Here is a 20,464-nt window from a genome sequence, read left to right as displayed (position 1 = left end):
GTACAGTTTCAGACATAAGGAAACATGACAAAATACAAAAGAGGACACGAAAATGAATGTGACCCTTCCATTGGTCATTCGCAGTTTGGTGTTGAATGTGTATGTTTGGATATATTTTCAGGTTGATTCCTTTTATTATGTATTATTTGTTTATAATTTAATTTATATTTGCCTTTAATTTATTTATTATTGGATTCATACAGCACACTTGTTTTATAATTTGGTTCTTGGACGTAAAATGTATTGGAAACATTTCCCCACGTCATTAAATATCCTTCTGTAGCAATTCTCTATGACCAGGTATTAGGCTGTACTGATATACCTTAATTTATTCAACAACTAATTGCCAAACCCAGGTTATGTAAAATTTCTCAGTGTTATGTAGAGTTTAATAAACATGTTAAAAGGTTGATTTTTCTCTAAATAGAGCAATAAGTTTGATATAACTCCAATTGAAATAACATATAACAATGAAACTACAGGGACTGACCATAAATCTCAATGTTAGTAAAAGAATAAGGATGGTAAAAAAGAAGTCAAAGCTCTTGAAAAACAGGAGAGACTCATATTAGCTAATACTAAAATATATACCTTGAACAATACGGATATATAGGAAGAATCCAGAAGGATATCACCTACCAACAAGTTAGCAGAGTTCTTTTCTGAATGAAGAATTATAGGAGTTTTTTTTAATTTTATTTTTTTTTAAAGATTTTATTTATTTATTTGACAGAGAGAGAGAGCCAGCGAGAGAGGGAACACAAGCAGGGGGAGTGGGAGAGGAAGAAGCAGGCTCCTAGCAGAGGAGCCCGATGCGGGGCTCGATCCCAGAACGCTGGGATCACGCCCTGAGCCAAAGGCAGACGCTTAACCGCTGTGCCACCCAGGCGCCCCAAGGAGCTTTTAATTTATTTTGCAACAACTTTTTTTTTTTACTACATTACTTTTTTTTTTGACACAAGCAGGGGGAGTGGGAGAGGAAGAAGCAGGCTCCTAGCAGAGGAGCCCGATGCGGGGCTCGATCCCAGAACGCTGGGATCACGCCCTGAGCCAAAGGCAGACGCTTAACCGCTGTGCCACCCAGGCGCCCCAAGGAGCTTTTAATTTATTTTGCAACAACTTCTTTTTTTTTTTACTACATTACTTTTTTTTTTGATACATTACTTTTGCAATGAGAGATACCACAATAAGTGTTGTTAAATATAAAGCTAGGTAATTAGAGGCTGGTATAGTGTTATATAAATTGAGAAGAATAAAGACTGCTTAATAAAATACTTTAATGTAAACCGTCATCTCTAATTAACCGAGGAAAGGACGGAGAATTTAATAAATGGTACTGGAACTATGGCTAACCACTTGGAAGCGAAAATTAGGTCTGTACCTTCTATAGTGCCTAAAATAGATTTCAGGTGATTGGATTTCAAGGTTAAAAAAAAAACAAAAAAACCTAGAGAAAACCTAAAAAATCTATATGAAAATTTATATAATTTCTGGAGAAAGACTTTTCTTTTTTTTTTTTTTTTTTTAAGATTTTGTTTATTTATTCGACAGAGATAGAGACAGCCAGCGAGAGAGGGAACACAAGCAGGGGGAGTGGGAGAGGAAGAAGCAGGCTCATAAGCGGAAGCTGATGTGGGGCTCGATCCCATAACGCCGGGATCACGCCCTGAGCCGAAGGCAGACGCCTAACCGCCGTGCCACCCAGGCGCCCCCGGAGAAAGACTTTTCTAAGCACACTATATGGAAGAAATGGATGACATATCTGGCTTAAAAAACCCCCAAACATGGGGCGCCTGGGTGGCTCAGTCATTAAGCGTCTGCCTTTGGCTCAGGTCATGATCCCAGCATTCTGGGATTGAGCCCAGCATCACGCTCCCTGCTCAGCGGGAAGCCTGCTTCTCCCTCTCCCACTCCCCCTGCTTGTGTTCCCTCTCTTGCTGTCTCTCTCTCTGTCAAATAAACAAATAATGATTTAAAAAATTCCCAAAACAAAACCCCCGAAACTGTCATATGTCAACTCCCACAGATAAAATCAAAAGGCAAATGACACACTCGAACAAATGTCCATTCATACGATGAAGGGAGCCTATACTTAACAGTCTTAACACATACCGTGATATGATATTTACATTCAGATAACATGCAACAATTCTAGAAAACCATCCAACAGAAAAGTGGATGGACAGAAACAAAGAATTAATGGACACGTAGTTACTGTGGCCTTGCTGCTATCAGGCAGCTTTTGGTCCTAGGTATGTAGAAGGAGCAAAGAGGAAAATATACTTGTGTCTAAGATACAGTTTTTGGCCAAACAGAAAGGAATTTTTTTTTAGAGAGAGAAATTGAGCAAGAATGAGATCATGGGGGGGCGCCTGGGTGGCACAGCGGTTAAGCGTCTGCCTTTGGCTCAGGGCGTGATCCCGGTGTTATGGGATCGAGCCCCACGTCAGGCTCCTCCGCTATGAGCCTGCTTCTTCCTCTCCCACTCCCCCTGCTTGTGTTCCCTCTCTCGCTGGCTGTCTCTATCTCTGTCGAATAAATAAATAAAATCTTAAAAAAAAAAAAAAGAATGAGATCATGATGGGGGAGGGAGGCAGAGGGAGAAAGAGAGAGAGAATCTTAGGCAGGTTTCATGCTCAGCACAGAGCCTGACGTGGGGCTTGATCTCACGACCCTGAGATCGTGACCTGAGCCAAAACCAAGAGTCGGATGCTCAACCGACTGAGCCACCCAGGCGCTCTTGGAAAGGATTGTTTTGATTAAAGTGTGGGGAAAAGGCCAGGATGAGAGTATCTGGCCCATGACACAGATAAAAATTTACTCCGGTGTACCTTGGGATTCATTTCTCCTCTTATCCTCTCTAGAAGAAAGGATCCATTCTAGTGGCCAATATTTGCTTTGACTATTTTCGTAACATTGCGTGTTTGATTTAAAGAACGCTGGCTGATCTGGACCTCTGGGCAGCCGCGTTTGGGACGTATGACCAGAGCATCGAGCCTCACCTGGGCGGCTGTGTGTCAGAGAGGATAAGCCTTGGGTTTCTAACTGAGGACCACCTGCTTCCAACACCACCTCCATCAGTTTTTTTTTTTTTTAAAGATTTTATTTATTTATTTATTCGACAGAGACAGAGACAGCCAGCGAGAGAGGGAACACAAACAGGGGGAGTGGGAGAGGAAGAAGCAGGCTCATAGCAGAGGAGCCTGATGTGGGGCTCGATCCCACAATGCTGGGATCACGCCCTGAGCCGAAGGCAGACGCCCAACCGCTGTGCCACCCAGGCGCCCCTCCATCAGTTTTTAAAAACATTTAAGAAATTCATTTCCAATTGTAATGAAATGAATGTAACACACAACCTGTCATTTTAGCTGCTTCCGACTGTACAGCTCACGGATCAAGCAAATTCACACTGTTGTCACCACCATCCGTCTCCAGAAAGTTCTCCATCTTGCAAAACTGAAACTGTACCCCTTAACTAATAACTCCCCGTACCCCTCCCCTCGGCAACACCGTTCTGCTCCCTGTCTCTGTGGATTTGACTGCTCTAGGACCTCATCTAAGTAGACCAGACAGTATTTGTCCTTCTGTGACTGGCTTATTTCACCAGCACCATGTCCTCGGGGTCCGTCCATGTTATGGCGTGTGTCAGAATTTCACGCCTGTTGAAGGCTGAATGATACTTCACTGTATGGATACGACACGTTTTGTTCATCCATTCGTCTGTCGATGGATACTTGGGCTGCTTCCACATTCTGAATATTGTGAATAGGGGCTTTTTGGCTAAACGTGAGGGAGACTCTGAAACACAGAATTTTGCCTGACAATGGGATGTGATGCCCGGGGAGGACGTGTCCAAGGACAGATGGGAAGGGGGATGCTGGACGGTGGAGACAGGACTCCTGATGGGTCAGGAGGCACGCATGCACACACGCATGTGCACACACGCACGCACACACACGATTTCTCATGACAAAGCAGAGACTCGGTACCCTCGCATCTGTCATTGAGAGGTTTCCTAAAATGGGAAGAGAAACAGGAGAAACCTCGTGGAGGAAGCAGGAGGGTAGAAACAACCCACTGGGGCTTACGATCCACTCATGACACTTCTTCGTCCCCTCTGCACAAATGACAAAAAAGGGAGAAGCGACGTGCTCAGCCACCTACCCCTTCTGGCCCATCTGGGTGACCCGGAGGTTCTCGCCGTAGGTGTTCTTGATCCACTTGAGGCCCTGTAGCTGTGGGTCAACTGCGAGCGGCCAGCGCTCGCAGTGCAGGAGGATGGTGGCATTCTCCGTGGACACGCGGTCCGCGGGGAGGCCGTGGTTCTGCCAGGCCGCCGCGTCGGCATCATCCGTCAGCATCCTCAGGGGATCCAGGGTGGGGGTGACGGGGATGGGGACCTGATGAGGCAGAAGCAGGACATACGCTCAGAGCAGAAGCGGGCTTCCTCAGCTCGGGCGGGGAGGGGGTGGGGGGATGCCCAGGAGCTCCCAAAGTCGGCACAACTCCTTCAAAATCATGATCAAAATCCCCCTGAAGTGTGTTTTGGCTGCGTGATTATTTCTGCAAGCGGGTTTTCTTCAAGTCCTGAGAACTTTTCTTTCCTCTTGATGGAGGAACAGCAGCAGACACCCGGCCTCTGTGACCCTTTGTTCTTGGGTATACTCGTCTAAACAAATTGCTAGCATAGATGATGTGTGTGTCATCAACAGTCTCCTCCCTGCCCTTGCTCCTGTTAATACGGTCCCTGACCCCCACGCTCTGATTTTCAGGCATGCTTCCAGGACCAGGTCCCAGGCCTGCTGGGCTCCCCGCCTGTGCCAGCCCACACCACCCTTTCTGTCATGCGCGGCACTCACCCCCAGCTTGCAAAGAACCCGAGATGCTTCCCTTCCCCCAGCCCAGAACACCCCCCACTCCCGGGGTCGCCCGCATGACCTCTCCCTGCAGGCTCGCTTGCTGGAGTATGCTGGGAAGCCCGCCGGCGCACCTTGGGGCCTGAGGATGACTCCCCGAGGCCTGGTTCCCTCTGTGGCCCTTGTGTGTGCCCCAGACCCCTCCTTTTCTTTTTCTGCTGACCCCTTCCCGCTCCTTCAATTCTTCTACAGCTAATATTTTCCACTGGGGACGCGCATACGTGTTTTTTTTTAATTGGGGTAAAATTCGCGTCACTTAAATGAACCATTTTAGAGTGCACAATTCCCTGGCATTTGGTCCATCACGATGTTGTGCAACCATCAGCTCCATCTGCTTCCAAAACAGTGTCTTCACCCCCAAAGGAGCCCCATGGCCTTCGGCAGTCACTCCTCATTCCCCTCTACCCCAGCGCCCAGCAACCACTCATCGACTTTCTACTTCCCTCTTCTGGACGGTTCACATAAATGGAGTCATACGACAGGTGGCCTTTTATGTCTGGCTGCTTTCTCTTAGTGGAATGGTTTTGAGCTTCACGCACACATGACCCTTTAACCTCTCTGCCCCTGTCTCCTCTGTGGTTCGTCTTCCCCGTTACCTCAGGAAAGCCTGTCCAATCCATCCCCTTTCCTTTAACCTCACTCGCTAGGGCGACGGACGGCCAGCACTCTACCATCAAACAAACCCTGAAAGCAAGATCTGCCTCTGGAGCTCTTACCCTGGGATCAGGAATGTATTTCAAGTTCATTTAAAGATTGTGCTAAAAACATTCCCGAGAGAAGAGATCCACAGGTCTCACCAGAGTGCCAAAGGGGTCACGGCCCCAAAATGCTTAGGAACCCCAAACAAAGCCAGAAAATTCCCCTGTAGACTGCCCTTGAGCTCCTCGCCTTGTGCACTCAGTTAATGACTGTCCTTTTAATAATTTCCTTTCCCATGATGTTTGAGATAAATAAACGAGTTTTATTTTTGCTTCTTCCCTAGTGTCGTGAGAGTATGTATGTATATACGTATTTCCACAGTAGTTTTTATATCACTATTTAACAACTCATCAAGTGAGTAAGATTTTGGGAGCTGATCTGTGGAACCAACCGTCACCAGACAATATGGGTTTTATGTTCTGAGGATCTGTCTACACGCGCATTCTGGAATACAATTCTTCCTGTACGTGGTGAACTTTTGGGCTGACTCTTATGGCAGCCACTTTCTGTGAACCTAACCTCCTCCACTGGATGGTGACCTGTTGTGGGCATCGGGTCTTTGAATGGCTTTTGTCCTCCTGCCTGGTGGAGAGGGAGGCCATGGGGAACCCTCAGTGAACACGTGTGGATCGAGGACGACGAGTGATGGGAAAGCGGACAAGATTAGGAGTTATTCTGACTATACGCTCCAGCCCTGAACCCCTTTCAGCCAGGGACCAGCATGTCCCCCCCTCCCCCCTTCATCATCTCAGAAGAGATGGAGGGGTTGGGAGCAAAGTCCACCTACTTATACTAGGAGGACCAGCTGAGGACACACGACCGCAGTGGGGGAGCTGTTTGCATAAGGGTGTGTGGCGCCCCGTGACCAGGGGCAAGGCAGGGTCTTGGTCTCACTGAGACTCTGAAGTTTGGCTCAAGAGCAGGGAGACTGGAGGGAACACACAGGGTGTTTTGGGTGCCTCTCGAGTCTTACAGTTTCGAGGCAGCCTGGTGGGCAGTGGATCAGTGTCCCAGGAGAGATGCTGTCCTCGGGCGGCCCAGAGGGCAGTGGGTGGGAACGTGGGAGGGCAGGTGGCGGGACATGGGGTACACGCAGGTGGAGGCTCGGGTGGGAGTGGTGGGAGGAAGAAGGCAAGAAGCAACGAGAAGATGTGGACAGTTAGCATCCCGTGAGCTCACTGGTAGTCACAGGCTGGTGTGGTCAGGGGACACTGAGGCTGTACGTACTTCCAGCCGGCTCAGGTAGGGTCTCCAGGTCCCGTCCAGGAGGCTCTGCCGGTATCTCTTTGTGAAGAAGCCGAGGTAGGACACGAAAGCTGTGGTGAGTAAGATGTCTCCACACAACTTGCTCTCCTGCTGCCGGAAGTTCTGCACGGCTTCTGCCCACCTCACGTTCTCGGACGCGAGTCCTCCCACCTAGGATTTCAGAGACCAGAGGGGTGGGAAGGCTCATCATTCCACAGGCTCTACAGAGCGCCACGGACTCGGCCACAGAGAACACACAGGGCACGTCTGATACCAGAAGACTTGGAACATCAGTTATGTGGCCCTTTGATCAATGGGGACTTGGACTGGCCACCGCACACACTCAGGAAACACACCTTATTCATCATACGGGCTGCGGATGGATTACAGTTCTGAGCCCAGGCTTCCAAGCTCTGCCCTTTATAGGCACGGAGACCAATACCACCCACCCCCAAGGGCTGGGGAGAAAATGAAATGCAATCGCATGTGTTCATCACTGAGCAGTGCCTGGGCTGCAGAACCGATGAGAAAATGATGTGTCTCCCCCTTCTCCTCGCTGAACACTGGGGATCGGAAAACAAATAAAATCACTTCCAGGAGCTATAAATAATTCGCAGTGGGTGGGCAGATAGACATGGTAACTGAGACACAGAGTTAGAGGTACTAGAACACGGGCATGCCCAAAGCAGCAAGATGGCGGAACACGTCCTGACTCCGCCTGCCCCACGTTGGCATGCACACCGCTCTGTGGGGACCCCTCTCCGGGGGAGGAGAGGCCTCCTTTCTATGGATATTGCAGAGCGGGGTCTGTGTTCTGACTGACCCTTCGTCCTTCCTTGAAAGATGGCATCGCAGAATGTCACAGCTCGAAGAGACCTTAAGGATTGGCCAACCCAACCATTCCCATGCCCATCTTTAGAGGACACAGACAGAGACCAGGAAGTTGAAGGATCTTGCCTGAACCTCTAGGTGGGTAGAGACAGAGCTGGCTTCAGACCCTGTACGCCCTGCCTGCCTTCCAAGAGGACCGATTCAGAAAATGCTTCAGCCAGGCAAAGAAGGCTCTGCTAAGTTCTGGAAGCCAAACAGAGAACGGAATGGCAGACAGGACAGCTAGGAGGTCTGGAATGCTCCTTGCCCGCTGGCAGAGGAGCGGTCTCTAAACTGAACTGTTCAGTTCAAATGATCATCTCGACGCGATGCGAAAGCAGGTCCAACGAACAACTACACAGACACACTCGGTGGTAGAGCCTTCCCTCACCAAAGCTCGGCTCGGCTCCATCGTTATGTGACTCGTTTCTCCTTGAACAAGAAAAGCTGGCTTCGTTTTAGAAACACATGGTGGCTGAAATAAAAGGAAAAAGGTATCGACTCCACCTCCCTTCACCGGAGACAAAGGTGCTGTAAAGGCTCTCTGTGCAAGAGAAATCACACCCAGAGAACACTCCTTTGCACGATCTTAGGCTAATTTAGGACAAGAAATAGAAGCCACGGGGGGATTAAAAAAGGCTATGAATTCTTTGACACTTCTTTCATCAAGAGTTGGTGCCCGGGGCGCCTGGGTGGCTCAGTCGGTTAAGTGTCCTACTCTTGGTTTCGGCTCAGGTCATGATCGCAGGGTCGTGGGATCGAGCCCCGCATCGGGTTCCATGCTCAGCGCGGAGTCGGCCTGGGATTCTCTCCCTCCCCACTCTGCCTCTCCTCCTGTTCTCTTTATCTAAGATAAATAAATAAAACTAAGAAAAAGTTGCGGCCTATGCTCCCCCTCCCTGAACCAGCAACTGCTTTATCCAACAGAGCGCAGTGGAAGGCGTACTGTGTGGGCTTTTGGTCCGAGAGACTGGGACCTTCTACTTCCTGTCTCTTAGAACACTTGCTCTTGGGGCCCTGGGTCCCCATGTAAGGTGTCTAAGTACCTACTGGGGAGGACTGAGACTACATGGAGAGAGCTCTGTTCTCGTGGTTCCTGCCGAGGCCGTGTGCCGAACCAGGCAGCCCTGGCTGAAGGACGCTCAGGGGCCCCAGCAGGCTCCACCCAGAGCCGCCCAAATTCCTGACCCACAAACTTACAAGAGACAATGAAGTGGTTGTGTGACGTCTCGAAGTTTCGGGGTAGTCTGTTAACTGGCACCCATAAGACAAACACCTCCTGGGACCCTCAGGTTTACTCTCCCAGGGAGGCCAGAGCCTGCGTGTACACATGGATGTCTGTGCGTGCATGTGTGAGTGCACGCACACGTGTCTGGGCAAGGTCACGCTCACGGATGCTCAGGGTCAAGAGGCGTCGTTCTTCTCTGCTTCTAGCTCGGTTTCTAATCCTGCTCACACCTTTACCACCAAACGTCACAGAGTGGAGAGCTGCAGAGCTGGCCTGGCAAGTGGCTGGCTTTGTCTTACAGGGCTTCCTCTGGTCGATGCACGTATACGCACGGAAGCATGTCGTGTGTCCCCTAGCTGATGGATCGAGGGCTCCCATCCCCCCCAACCAGACCACGGTGGGCAGTCACATTCCGCAGGACTCGGTCTCTGCATCCCAGCACGTTTTAATATCCACTCCCCCTCCTCCCCCGCCACATTTCAGCACATCTGAGTATTTCCCCCCAAGCTGAAGCGGCGCTAAGCTGTGCTCCTCTATTTTGTACCTCGGCGGCACCTGACAAGCTCGGCTAATATAATTACGGCTCAGGCCGCTCAGGCCCACACTCACCAGGCGATTTGCAAGCGAGATGGTGCCTGCGGTCACTTCGGCTTCTTGCTGACATTTGAGTTTGTCTGCCGTTGCTTTCTCGAACTTGGCCGTGAGTTTGGCCAGGTTTTCATTAAGGTGCTGTTTAGGAAGGAACACAGGTCTATCAGTCATTCCAGCCTGAGTCACCTCCAGTGGGGCCGAGATAGAGACACGTGTAGGTGGTTTTTAGGGGAGGCTCCCTGGGGTGGGGGAGCTGTGGGGGACTGGAGAAGGCAGGGCAGAGAAGGAAAGGTGGGCAAACTAGGGGTGATCTCAGGTGGAGTCCTGGGGGAAGCCCAGGTCGGTCCCGACCCAAGCGATAGGGCTGAGCTTTCCTAACTCGGTCCTTGGTGTGGGACCAAGAGGGGTGATGGACGTGGAGGGGGGTGCATAAACTCTGTCTCTCCTTGTGGTGGGGAAAAAAGGGTTGCAGGAGCCTTCCCAAAAATGCCAGTACTGCTATTAGAAGCAAAAGTGCACCGAAGCCTGGGGTGGCCTGAAAATGGTCAGAAGGATGCTAGGGGTCCTGGGAGGGACGTACGCTGTGCCTGCGGCCACAGGTCTGTGGTTTGGGATCGGGCTGTGTGCAGTCTAAGTCCTCTCCTTGCTTTCAGGTCCTAGGAGGACAGGCAACTTTTGCTAAATCTCATCTATTCTGTCCAATTATCCTGAAGTAGAGGAGAATTTTGTAAGAAGCCATGGTTTCTATGTTTTCTTCATTCATCAAGCGCTTAGAATTGAAGTATGTAGCTTGGGATGCCCCCAGAATACACATTTGCAAACACGAAGAGATAGAGACACAAGGTCGATACCTCCAAATATGTCTCATATCTATGCAGTAACTGGGATTCGGGCTGCTTTGTGGGCCATTGCCACGTCCCAAGAGAAACAAACCAAGGGCCAAGTTTATACAGCCAAGCAGTTTGAAAAGCAGGTGGTGAGCCATCCGATTGACGATGGCAGACTGGCCACACTCATTTACCTCCTCTTCTTCTAGAGACTTCTCTAAAATAATTATGAAACAATTGAACACATCATAGATCCTTAACACTGAGCAACTGGTGAGGGTCACTGGAGAGTGAGGGATTCCAATCAATTTATGGCAGACTGGACTCACAGAGCTGTGGAAAGTGCCAGAGCAGGGCACAGGAAGCCACAACACAGAGCGGGCCTCGGTTCACCAAAGGGGATGTGCACTGGGGATCTGGAAATGTCAGGTGTGATGCAGGCGGTGCTGAAAGTAAGAGGGTTCATGGGAAGCTGACTGGTCCTCTACCCCCATTTCTACCCACATGCCCGGTGTCCAATGTTACCAGGCATTTCTGTCACCAGCAGGAGATTAATAGTGGCAGAGAGAAGACACCACATCTGGCATCGAGGATGCATCTGACATAACTCAACTCATCCTGAAAACAAATCCTTGCCTGAAGAGCCGTAACCAGCCTTTCAGCACCACTCTTACAAACATGAAAGGGCAAGAAGCCATATGATGAGGCCTAGATTAAGGTAAACAAGAGGGAAAAAAACCGCCTGAGAAAAGAGATAACCTTAGTCACAAGACCACATAAATCCTTTATGAGTAGTATCCTAGGATGATTCAAGATGTTTCATCCATAAAACAAGAAGAGAATGCGAGCAAAAGGAGCAGAGGGCCAAAAAACCCCAAAAAACTAAAAAGCAATAAAACTGTTGCAGGCATTATTATTCTTGTTAATGTAAAAGAATAATAAATTCAAGGGAAGGGTTAAAAGACGAATTTGAGGAAAGCTAGAAAATATAAGAAAACGTAGAATGACTCTGAGGAAACAAAGGACTCATCAGTAGATCTAATATCCAACAAACACGTGTTCTAGAAAAGAAGATCCAAAGGTCAACAGAAGGGAGATTACCAAAGAAATAATACAAAATAATTTTCCAGAGTTGAGGAAAAGAAGTCTCCATGTGCTGAGTACAATGAATCTACAAAATGGCAGCGAACACATTGATGCAAAGCTTCAGACACCAAGAATAAAGAAAAAGGGGGGCCTGGGTGGCTCGGTTGGTTAAGCATCTGACTCTTGATATTGGTTCAGGTCATGATTTCATGGTCATGAGTTCGAGCCCCACGTCGGGCTCTGCGCTGGGCACGGAGCCTGCTTGGGATTCTCTTTACCTCTCGCCCTTTGCCCCTCCCTCCACTCGCGCTGTCTCAAGAAAAATAAAAGAATAAAGAAAAAAACGTAAAGACGTTCAGAAAGGTGGAAACACAGTGGCATTGACAAAGGAATGGGGCCCTGACGGCTCATCAGACTTCTCACTAAAGAAAAGGCAAGGCATTCAGTGTCCTAAGGGGTTAAAAAAACTTTCATCAGAATTCAGTACTCAGCACAATTGCCGGGTCAGTTTAAAAATCAAATAAAGGCATTTCCAGGCTGGATCTATTCAGAAAATTTACCTCTTACTTAACATTTCTGAGAAAGTTCTTAAGAGTGAGCTCTAGCAAGCAAGAGAAGAAATCAAGGAAGAAGTCAAGGGCCCCAGAAGTCACTGGAACCAACCCGAGAAAGCAGCGAATGTACTTTCTCTCCAACACCACTTGGAACTCTGAGTCTGGGACCGAAAAAGGTCTTGGGGGAAAAAATGAAAGTACAGGATACTAGACTGCATGGAGGGTTTAAGGGTGATTGAGGCTATGCAAAAGGAACTTATGACAGAGAAAAAACCCCACAAAGGCAAGAAGAAACTCCAGGGGGAGGGGGAAAGATTGTATAAAAAAAGGAAATGAATTAAAAATAGAATTGTTTTAAATAGGAAGCAGAATCAGACCTATAAATACAGAGAATAAACGGGGAGGAGGGAGTGGGGGTGTGCAAAATGGGGGAAGGGGAGTGGGAGGTCCAGGCTTCCCGTTACGGAATGAATAAATCACGGGGATGAAAAGCACAGCACGGGGAATACACAGTCAGTAATACTGTAATAGCACTATGGTGACAGGTGGTAGCTATGTTTGTGGTAAGCGCAGCAGAACATAGGAACTTGTCACATCACCATGTTGTACGCCTGAAACTCATGCAATGTTGGGTCTCAACTATCCTCGAATAAAAAGAATTTTCTTAATCTCCTTTTTGGATCTTTCAATGCTTACGTAAAAAAATAGTGATTTTTTGTGTGCTTACTGTGTATATATCCTTTGCGTTTTCAGATTTTATTAGCCCAAATACCATTTTGTGGATTGTTCCTAGGAAATAATAGATAACAATTTCCATAAAAAAAAGGAAACGTAATTCTAAGGTACCAGTTAGATCTGCTATGAAGATTCAGAGACTGCCAAAGGAATTTACTGATTTTTCAGCTTTCCCGATCAGTCAGTGACCAGAGCACGGCACGCTTCCTTTTGGTTGCAGAACCGAGCGGAGACAGTTTGCATCTCTTTGACTCAGAAGCAAAAGTTAACAATCAGTAGTGGTAACAGGAGGTGGGCGGTGGGAGGTTGGGGTAAGAGCTGAAGGAGCGGGTCATAATTTTCTCTTGACAACAGAAGGTTCCAAGGAGGCGGACTCTGTATGCCAGGGCAAGAAATACGGGTTACGTCAACCGAAATTAGTTGTCATGATGGCACCGAGAAGACATGTGGGTGAACATCTTAGAGCTTCCTCCGGCGGAGTACCTACCTGCCCACCTAAGGTATAAAGAAACAGTGACGTCAGCACACTATAGGGACAGGAGCCAGACACTCAGACAAGCCGGGGCCAGGAAGACGATGGAACTGGGCGAGGAGGCTGGCGTTGGAAAACACAGGCATTGGTGGGAACCCATGACAGAACTGGGTTGGATGGGAAGGCGCTACTCAACTCTAGGATCGGTTCGTGATATTTGGGAATCTTCTGATGACTTTAGGACTGGCCAGCAATCAGATTTTTACGAAAGCCTGTTGATTTAAATGCTGGCAGTTAACAAAATCATTTACAAAGACTGAGCACGGGCCAAAGGAAACACATAGAAGCTACCAGTATGAAGGCTCTGAGTGGCTTGACCAGTCCTTTGATGCCTTTGTTTCTCATCACGTGCTTTTCTCTGATTTTTTTTTTTTAAAGATTTTATTTATTTGACAGAGAGACAGAGACAGCCAGCGAGAGAGGGAAGAAGCAGGGGGAGTGGGAGAGGAAGAAGCAGGCTCATAGCGGAGGAGCCTGATGTGGGGCTCGATCCCATAACGCCGGGATCACGCCCTGAGCCGAAGGCAGACGCTTAACCACTGTGCCACCCAGGCGCCCCTCTCTGATGTTTTATTTACGTGTCAGTATATGCTCCGTGAAAATGCCTTGGTTTTATTACCATTCTTTTTATAAATAGTAACGTTAATATATGCTATCTTTATAGAAAAAAGGAAAATACCTAATACGCAAAACCCCAAAATACACCACCTAGATCTAACTGCCACCACCCATGTTTTTATGTATTTGATAATCTGGAAATACACCTAAAAAAAAACACTTTATCTTGGATATACTCTTCTTTACTTGGGATTATCCTAAAACCCTAAAAAATAAGGCTTGGGCTGGCAATGTCCTCAGTGTCACAGAGGGAAGGATTTCCTTGCCCAGGATGGGCCTCATGTCAGGGATGGGGATCAGCCCGTGTCCTCTGTCGTTAGTGGGGGGGTGTCCGAACTCCTGGGATGCTGACAGGCACGTGGGTAAGCAAAGGATGCAGAGGAGGTTGTTAAAAGAATACATTTTTTCAAAAAAAAAATATTTTGGCAGAAAAGAAGTGTCTTCCTAAGGTAGCCAAGTCTTTGGAAGATACGCTTGCTGGCTTTCATAGTTCATGTGGGCCCATCATGTGAATGCTGGCTAGCGAATAGGTGTAAACATTTTGAAAACATTCCCTTTGCACCAAATGTTCCTTTAGCTAAAATAACTTGAGTAAAAAAAAAAAAAAAAATCTTTGAAAATGCAGTTCTTAAAACACATTTTTGGGAACGACTGTAGAACACGACAGCTATCAGGAGGCCTTTGCCCTTGAAAATCAGCCATGGGGACGTGACGTGACGGGGTTCTGCCCTGGGGGTTCCTTGAAGAGGCCGCTGTTCAGGTGATCATCACCTGTTTCAAGTAGACCGGCCCCTGAACATCTGGATTGATAAAGCCAACGCCCTGAGAGATTAGCTGCTTTGCCCAAGTTTCTTTTCTTGAGAGAGATCGGTGGCAAGAGTCTTTGAGCTAGTGCCTTCAGCCACAGAATTTAATCTGGTAATCAATACACCCGTGCCATATGAAGCAGGTGGCATGTCTGCCATCTTGCTTCTCATCATCTGTAAAGCCCTTTCTACCGTTGCGACCGATTTGCCACAAGGGTCTTATTTGCCTGGAATGTGTGCGCAGAAAGGAAAGATCCAGGAAGTGTTTGGGATTGAACGTGACCACAGCCGTGACCGATCACCAGAGCTGGCGCCTGTGTGTGAGAGCACGGGAAGAGGGAGGAGGAGGACGGAGGTTGTATCCATTTTAAGGGCAAAGGTGAGGATCAAGGGGGAATCTCTCTCAACCAGGTATAAATCCATGATCACCCGCCCACCCCCCCGGAGAGAGGCAGATCTCATCGAAACATCACCGAGAGGTTAATAAAACCTAATGACCCTCACCGTTTTACATTTATGGTCAAGGGACCACCCCCCAAACCACAATGTACTACTTGCTTCTAAAAGCTTCCATAGAACAGTGCAGATCATGTAAGACCAACGGTCTGCCGGATCTGTCTCGCACGGACTGCGGAGTATTTGAGAAAGAGCGCAAGGGGCCTCAACTGAAAAGTCTGGAGCTTTGGCATTCCACTTTGGTTTTCCTGCCTCTTTTTCAACATCGGGACACTTGGGCGCTGGGACATGGGGGCATGTGTCATTGGCACCAAAGGCTGCCCGGCGGCGTGGGGGTGGGGGGGCCCCAGGCTCACTTACCGCGATTTTGGCTTTTATGGCCGCCAGCTTCTCCTGGGCGGCCGTGAGGTCCGAGGTGGCTCTGCTCAGCGCCTGGTGCTTGGGCTCCACCTCGCAGAAGACCTCGTAGAACCGCACGATGTTGATGACCCAGGAGCAGAGGCCCGCGGCCGCGTATGACTTGGTGGCCACGAACTCGGGGTTGAACTCCGGGTCCTGCAGGTACGGCCTGATGGCCTTGAGGCAGCTCTCGGGAATGTTCTCCTTGTCGAAGTTGACGAGGGAGTCCAGGAAACCGTCCACTTTGGCCATGGTGACCTTGGCGGCCTTCCAGCTCCGGTCCTTGGGCACCCTGCCCCCGGGGGCCGTGAGGGTCATGACCGCGGCGCTGACGTTGCTGACAGCCGGAGGCGGGGCCCCGAACGACTTCAGCTCGGTCAGGTTGGTCTGCGGAGAGAGGAGGAGGTGGTTAGGGAAAGACGAAAGGGCTTCCTTTGTCCTCGGCCGCTAATGGACTTGGGCTCCAGGATGATCATTCCGAAAAGGGCTGCTTTGAAGCCCGCGGAGCCCCTCTGAATTCTAAATGTCATGATTCATCCGAAGGAAACCAGAGCTACTCCCCAGTGGCTTCGGTCTCCCCACGAATGGCTAGCCGAGACTCAGCTCTGCTTGTTCAGTTCTTTAACCGACTCACGGCCCATTAGAAACACACAATTATTTCACATTCAACAGAAAAATAGAAGGACGGCAATAGAAAAATATGCCGAAATAGGCAGCAGGCTATGAATAAAAGATAAGGTTATTATAAATTAATTTCCCATCTTGGATTGAAGAGACTAGCCCTGCAACCCAACAAATTTTGTTTTTCTTTAATTAAACTGCTTTGTTCCATGAGCTTAATTCTAACTACACTTGACTGTCCTGATAGCAAAGTGACATTTTCCGCCAGGAAATAATGCAGACAGAAAGCCGGGCACAGTCACTGCCCCTGCTTAGACGTGGGGTCGTCCTCTGCTCCAAGCGTCACTTGCACCAGCAAGATACGGCTGAATGGCCTTTGGCAAGTCACTTCGACTCTCCAGGCCTCTGTGTTTCCATCTATAAACTGGGAGCAGGGGGACGCACTCATCCGTCAGCAAACCTCTGTCTTAAATGCATGTGAAATTGATTTAAGGTCTGTGGCCACCATCCGTGAGAAGCCTCTGACCTCAAAAGCGCTTGTTTTGGGGGGCTGATTTTGGAAGTGGGGGAAAAGTCTTGATTTCGAAGATGTGTCCCGAGAGGGCCTGGAAATCTACAAATGGTGGGGGGGATTACTTCTCGCAGCTAATGAAAGCACTTGGGAAGAAGCTCTTTGCTTCTCAAACTGTTTTCACATTTGGTCATGAAAACTCGTCAGAGGTGGGGATGGAAGGACAGCATACGTGTGTGGGGGGAGTGGCCTCTGGGGCAGAGGGGGCAGAGTCAGAAAATAGAATCAGAAACAAAATCCCGCAATTTTAAACCCAGTAAGTTCAGCATGCTCAACGTCCTGAATTAAGAAAATATAAAAACGTACAGAGATGAGATGGCATCCCACAGCCCAGATATGTTGCTGTTAATATTTCCACGTAATTCCTTCCAGTCTTTTCTATATTCATCTCTCTCGGTAAATTACTCACAGCCTCTCTGGTAGCAGTGACAGAAGACCCAGCGCAAGTACGAAGAGGACTTTCTCGCTCAAGTGTCTGAGGGCGATGAGCTGGGAGCCGGCTGTAAGGACGAGGGGACCTGTGTTTGGGCATCTACGGGCTCTCCAGATCTTCTCTCATTTCTGCTTCTCCCTGCACATGCTTCTGTTTTGCAGAGCAGTTTCCTCGTGTGGAAGGCACATGACCTACCCCTCTGCCCTCCCCTTGTGCCACCGTCTCCGTCTGTCACTAAGCTCTCACCATGGTCACCTCCTTCAAGCTCACTGATTGCCAAGCTTGTCCCCACCTCGGGACCCCTGCCTGTAACCCTTCCTGCTAAGACCTTTGCATGGCTCATCCCTTCTCATCCATCAAGATCCCAGTTCAGAAATCAGACGTTGCCCACTCAGAAAGACTTTCTCGTCAGCTTCCCCTTCTCATCTTTTCCTACCAGCACCCTGATGACCTGCAGAGAACTCAGGGCCATCAGAAATCACCACTTTTTTCCTTATTGAATTTGCATATCCCTCTCCTTCATGAGAGCAGGGACCTCATCCGTGTTGCTAACCACCGTCACCCTAGTGCCTCCAACAGAAACTGGCGTGCAAGTGCTCATCAACACGGGTGTCCAGCAATCCCCCGGAACGAATGGGGGTCAGCAGCTCAAGGTCACGGCCATGGTTTTGCAACCGGAAGAGGAGGAGACTTTTTCTCCAATGCAAGTGGAAATAAACATGTCCTGGGAGGGGGTGCCCGGGTGGCTCTGTTGATTAAATGGCCAACCCTTGGTTGAGGCTCAGGTCATGATCTCAGGGTCCTGGGACTGAGCCCTGCACTGGGCTCCACGCTCAGTGGGGAAGCTGCTTGAGATTCTCTCTCTCCCTCTTCCTCTGCACCTCCCCCTGCTTGCATGCTCACTCTAAATCAATCAATCAATAAACCAATCGATCAATCAATCTTTAAAAAATGTCCCGGGAAATAATCTTTAGTTAGGTGGAGCTCCTATCACGGCAGGGCGGGCCAAGAGGGTTCTGCTAAGAGGAACACAGGATGGAAGACACAGTTCTCAGAAGGCAGACAGGATTCTGAGCGAGGCAACAGCAGGGACGCTTGGTTTTTCCACCCCACTCCTGCCATCAGGCTCTTGCTCTCCCTGCTGCCTTGACCTTGACTGCTCTTCCCAGCTGTCTGCCTGACGAATTCGCTCTTCTCCAAGCTTTTACTCAAACTTCTCCTTCTCTGTTGAGTGGCGTTGGGAGGGTCGTGGAGGCGGGGGAGGAGAGCCAGTCAGGATCAGAGCTCCAGGGGGCAGTTTGATTTCATTCTAACGTCAAGGGGAAGCCCCTGGAGGGTTTTGGGCAGGGAGTGAAATGATGTGGTTTTGCTCTGAGAACGTCTTGGGGCTGGCCCCACTGCGGCAGGGCAGGCTGCACAGTTGTTCAGGTAGGAGACTGAGCCAGCCCGGGGCCAGGACTCTCAACAGTAGAGATGGTGACAGATGACTGGGTTTGGGACATACATTGGAGCTAGCATAGGCAGAAGCTTTAAAAAGAGGCAGGAGAGAACATCGCTCGTTACTCTTCTCGAACAGAATTTTTAAAGTCGGTATACCAGGTGGATGGAGCACAACTGATGTCAAACATTCAATTTCTGGAAACCTTTCCACAAATTCGCCATACGGATAATGCTTTGTGGGACATTCTTCTACATAGATCTTTCTGAAAAGCTTAGATTAGATCTTTAGGAGTGGATCTGGCAGGTCAAAGAGCAGGGCACATTTTTTAAGTGTTCTTTGTACATGCTATCAGCTGCCCCAGAAATTCCAATGCACGTTCTCAGTGTTTGAGAAAGTTTACGTTGGCTCCCATTCAGCATTGGTCACACTATTTAAGAAAAAAAAAATTTTTTTTTTCAATTTGACAGGCTGAAAATGGGATAACACTGGTTTAATTCATATATGTGCATATACATATGTGATACTAAGCATTTTTTTTCATATTTTTAAGCAATTTGACTTTCTTATTTTGTGAATGGTTGGGTATCGACATTTGCCTCCATTTTTACGGGGCTGTTTATCTCTTTATTTTTGATTACTTTATTAGTTAGCGTCCCCACAGGCCAAAAAGATGATACCATGCACTGGCTAATTTGAGGGGGACTAACAAAAAGAACTATTTGTAAAGAGACAGTGCCTTACCCTGGACTGGTAGCAGCTGGGCTGGGTGGGGCCGGGGTGGTTCCGTTTCTATCCCTGGAAGCTGTGGTTGGAAGAACCGGGTGAGAAAGAAGAGAGGGAAGGAGAGGAAGTGGGAGAGGGACGGGGAGAGAGAGGAAGGGAAAGGATGGAGGAAGGATGGAAGGGAGGAGAAAGGGAGGGCAAGGGAGTGCGAGGGAGGGTGTCTGATACCACCCAAGCCAGCCTCCCAGGTCACGGAGAAAACAGAATGGGGAAGGGCCAGGAGTCAATGGGAGGGGAGACAAATGGATTTCCAGACCCGTTTTTAAGAGTGCTTACATACTAAGGAAATTAACTTCTTTCTTTCTAAATTAAAAAAAATCTTGTTTATGATATTCTGTGGTATACAGAAATTTAATTTTTATGTAGCCAAATTTAATCATCCTTTTCCAGATGATATCATGATATCACCCTATGTTTTTCTGCTTAGAAGCATCTTTCACATATATTAAAATTGATCTGAATTTATAATTTTTCTAGTTCTTTCATAGTTTCATATAATTTTTCTAGTTCTTTCATAGTTTCATTTCTTTCTTATTGTTAACTGTTTTACACAGTAACACTGTTTTGTCCTTTTATTAAAAGAATATTTATTATGAAATATTTAGCAAAGATAACAGTGAAAGTAGGAATCACTCCTCATTTTACCACCCAGAGATAAATGTGAGTTATATGTATAAACCTACACGTCATATACACACACGTCATAAGTATACACATCCATGGGGCGCCTGGGTGGCACAGCGGTTAAGCGTCTGCCTTCGGCTCAGGGTGTGATCCCGGCGTTATGGGATCGAGCCCCACATCAGGCTCCTCCGCTAGGAGCCTGCTTCTTCCTCTCCCACTCCCCCTGCTTGTGTTCCCTCTCTCGCTGGCTGTCTCTATCTCTGTCGAATAAATAAATAAAAACTTAAAAAAAAAAAAGTATACACATCTATGTATCATACGCACACTCCTGTATGTCAGATATATACACGCATGTCACATATACACACATCATAGACACGCACGTATCATGTATACAAACTTACACGTCACACATACACATAGCACATA

The 20,464-nt window shown here is 48.3% G+C and overlaps 1 protein-coding gene across 1 annotated transcript in view; it reads right to left on the bottom strand.

The window, feature by feature from the left end:
- DNAH9 (dynein axonemal heavy chain 9) overlaps positions 1-20,464 on the bottom strand; it is a 312,417-nt gene that overhangs the window by 81,654 nt on the left and 210,299 nt on the right. Inside the window, exons 50-53 of the mRNA XM_040630049.1 lie at positions 15,524-15,949; positions 9,568-9,687; positions 6,843-7,031; positions 4,165-4,400 (exon numbers count right to left, since the gene is read on the bottom strand). Of these exons, the coding sequence (XP_040485983.1) occupies positions 4,165-4,400; positions 6,843-7,031; positions 9,568-9,687; positions 15,524-15,949 (971 nt within the window). The remainder of the gene's footprint in view (positions 1-4,164; positions 4,401-6,842; positions 7,032-9,567; positions 9,688-15,523; positions 15,950-20,464) is intronic.

Source organism: Ursus maritimus, unplaced genomic scaffold (genome assembly GCF_017311325.1).
Source record: "Ursus maritimus isolate PB19 unplaced genomic scaffold, ASM1731132v1 scaffold_14, whole genome shotgun sequence".
NCBI classification, from domain to species: domain Eukaryota; kingdom Metazoa; phylum Chordata; class Mammalia; order Carnivora; family Ursidae; genus Ursus; species Ursus maritimus.
The sequence above is the reverse complement of the archived record's forward strand: the minus strand, read 5'-3'. Positions and strand labels throughout refer to the sequence as shown.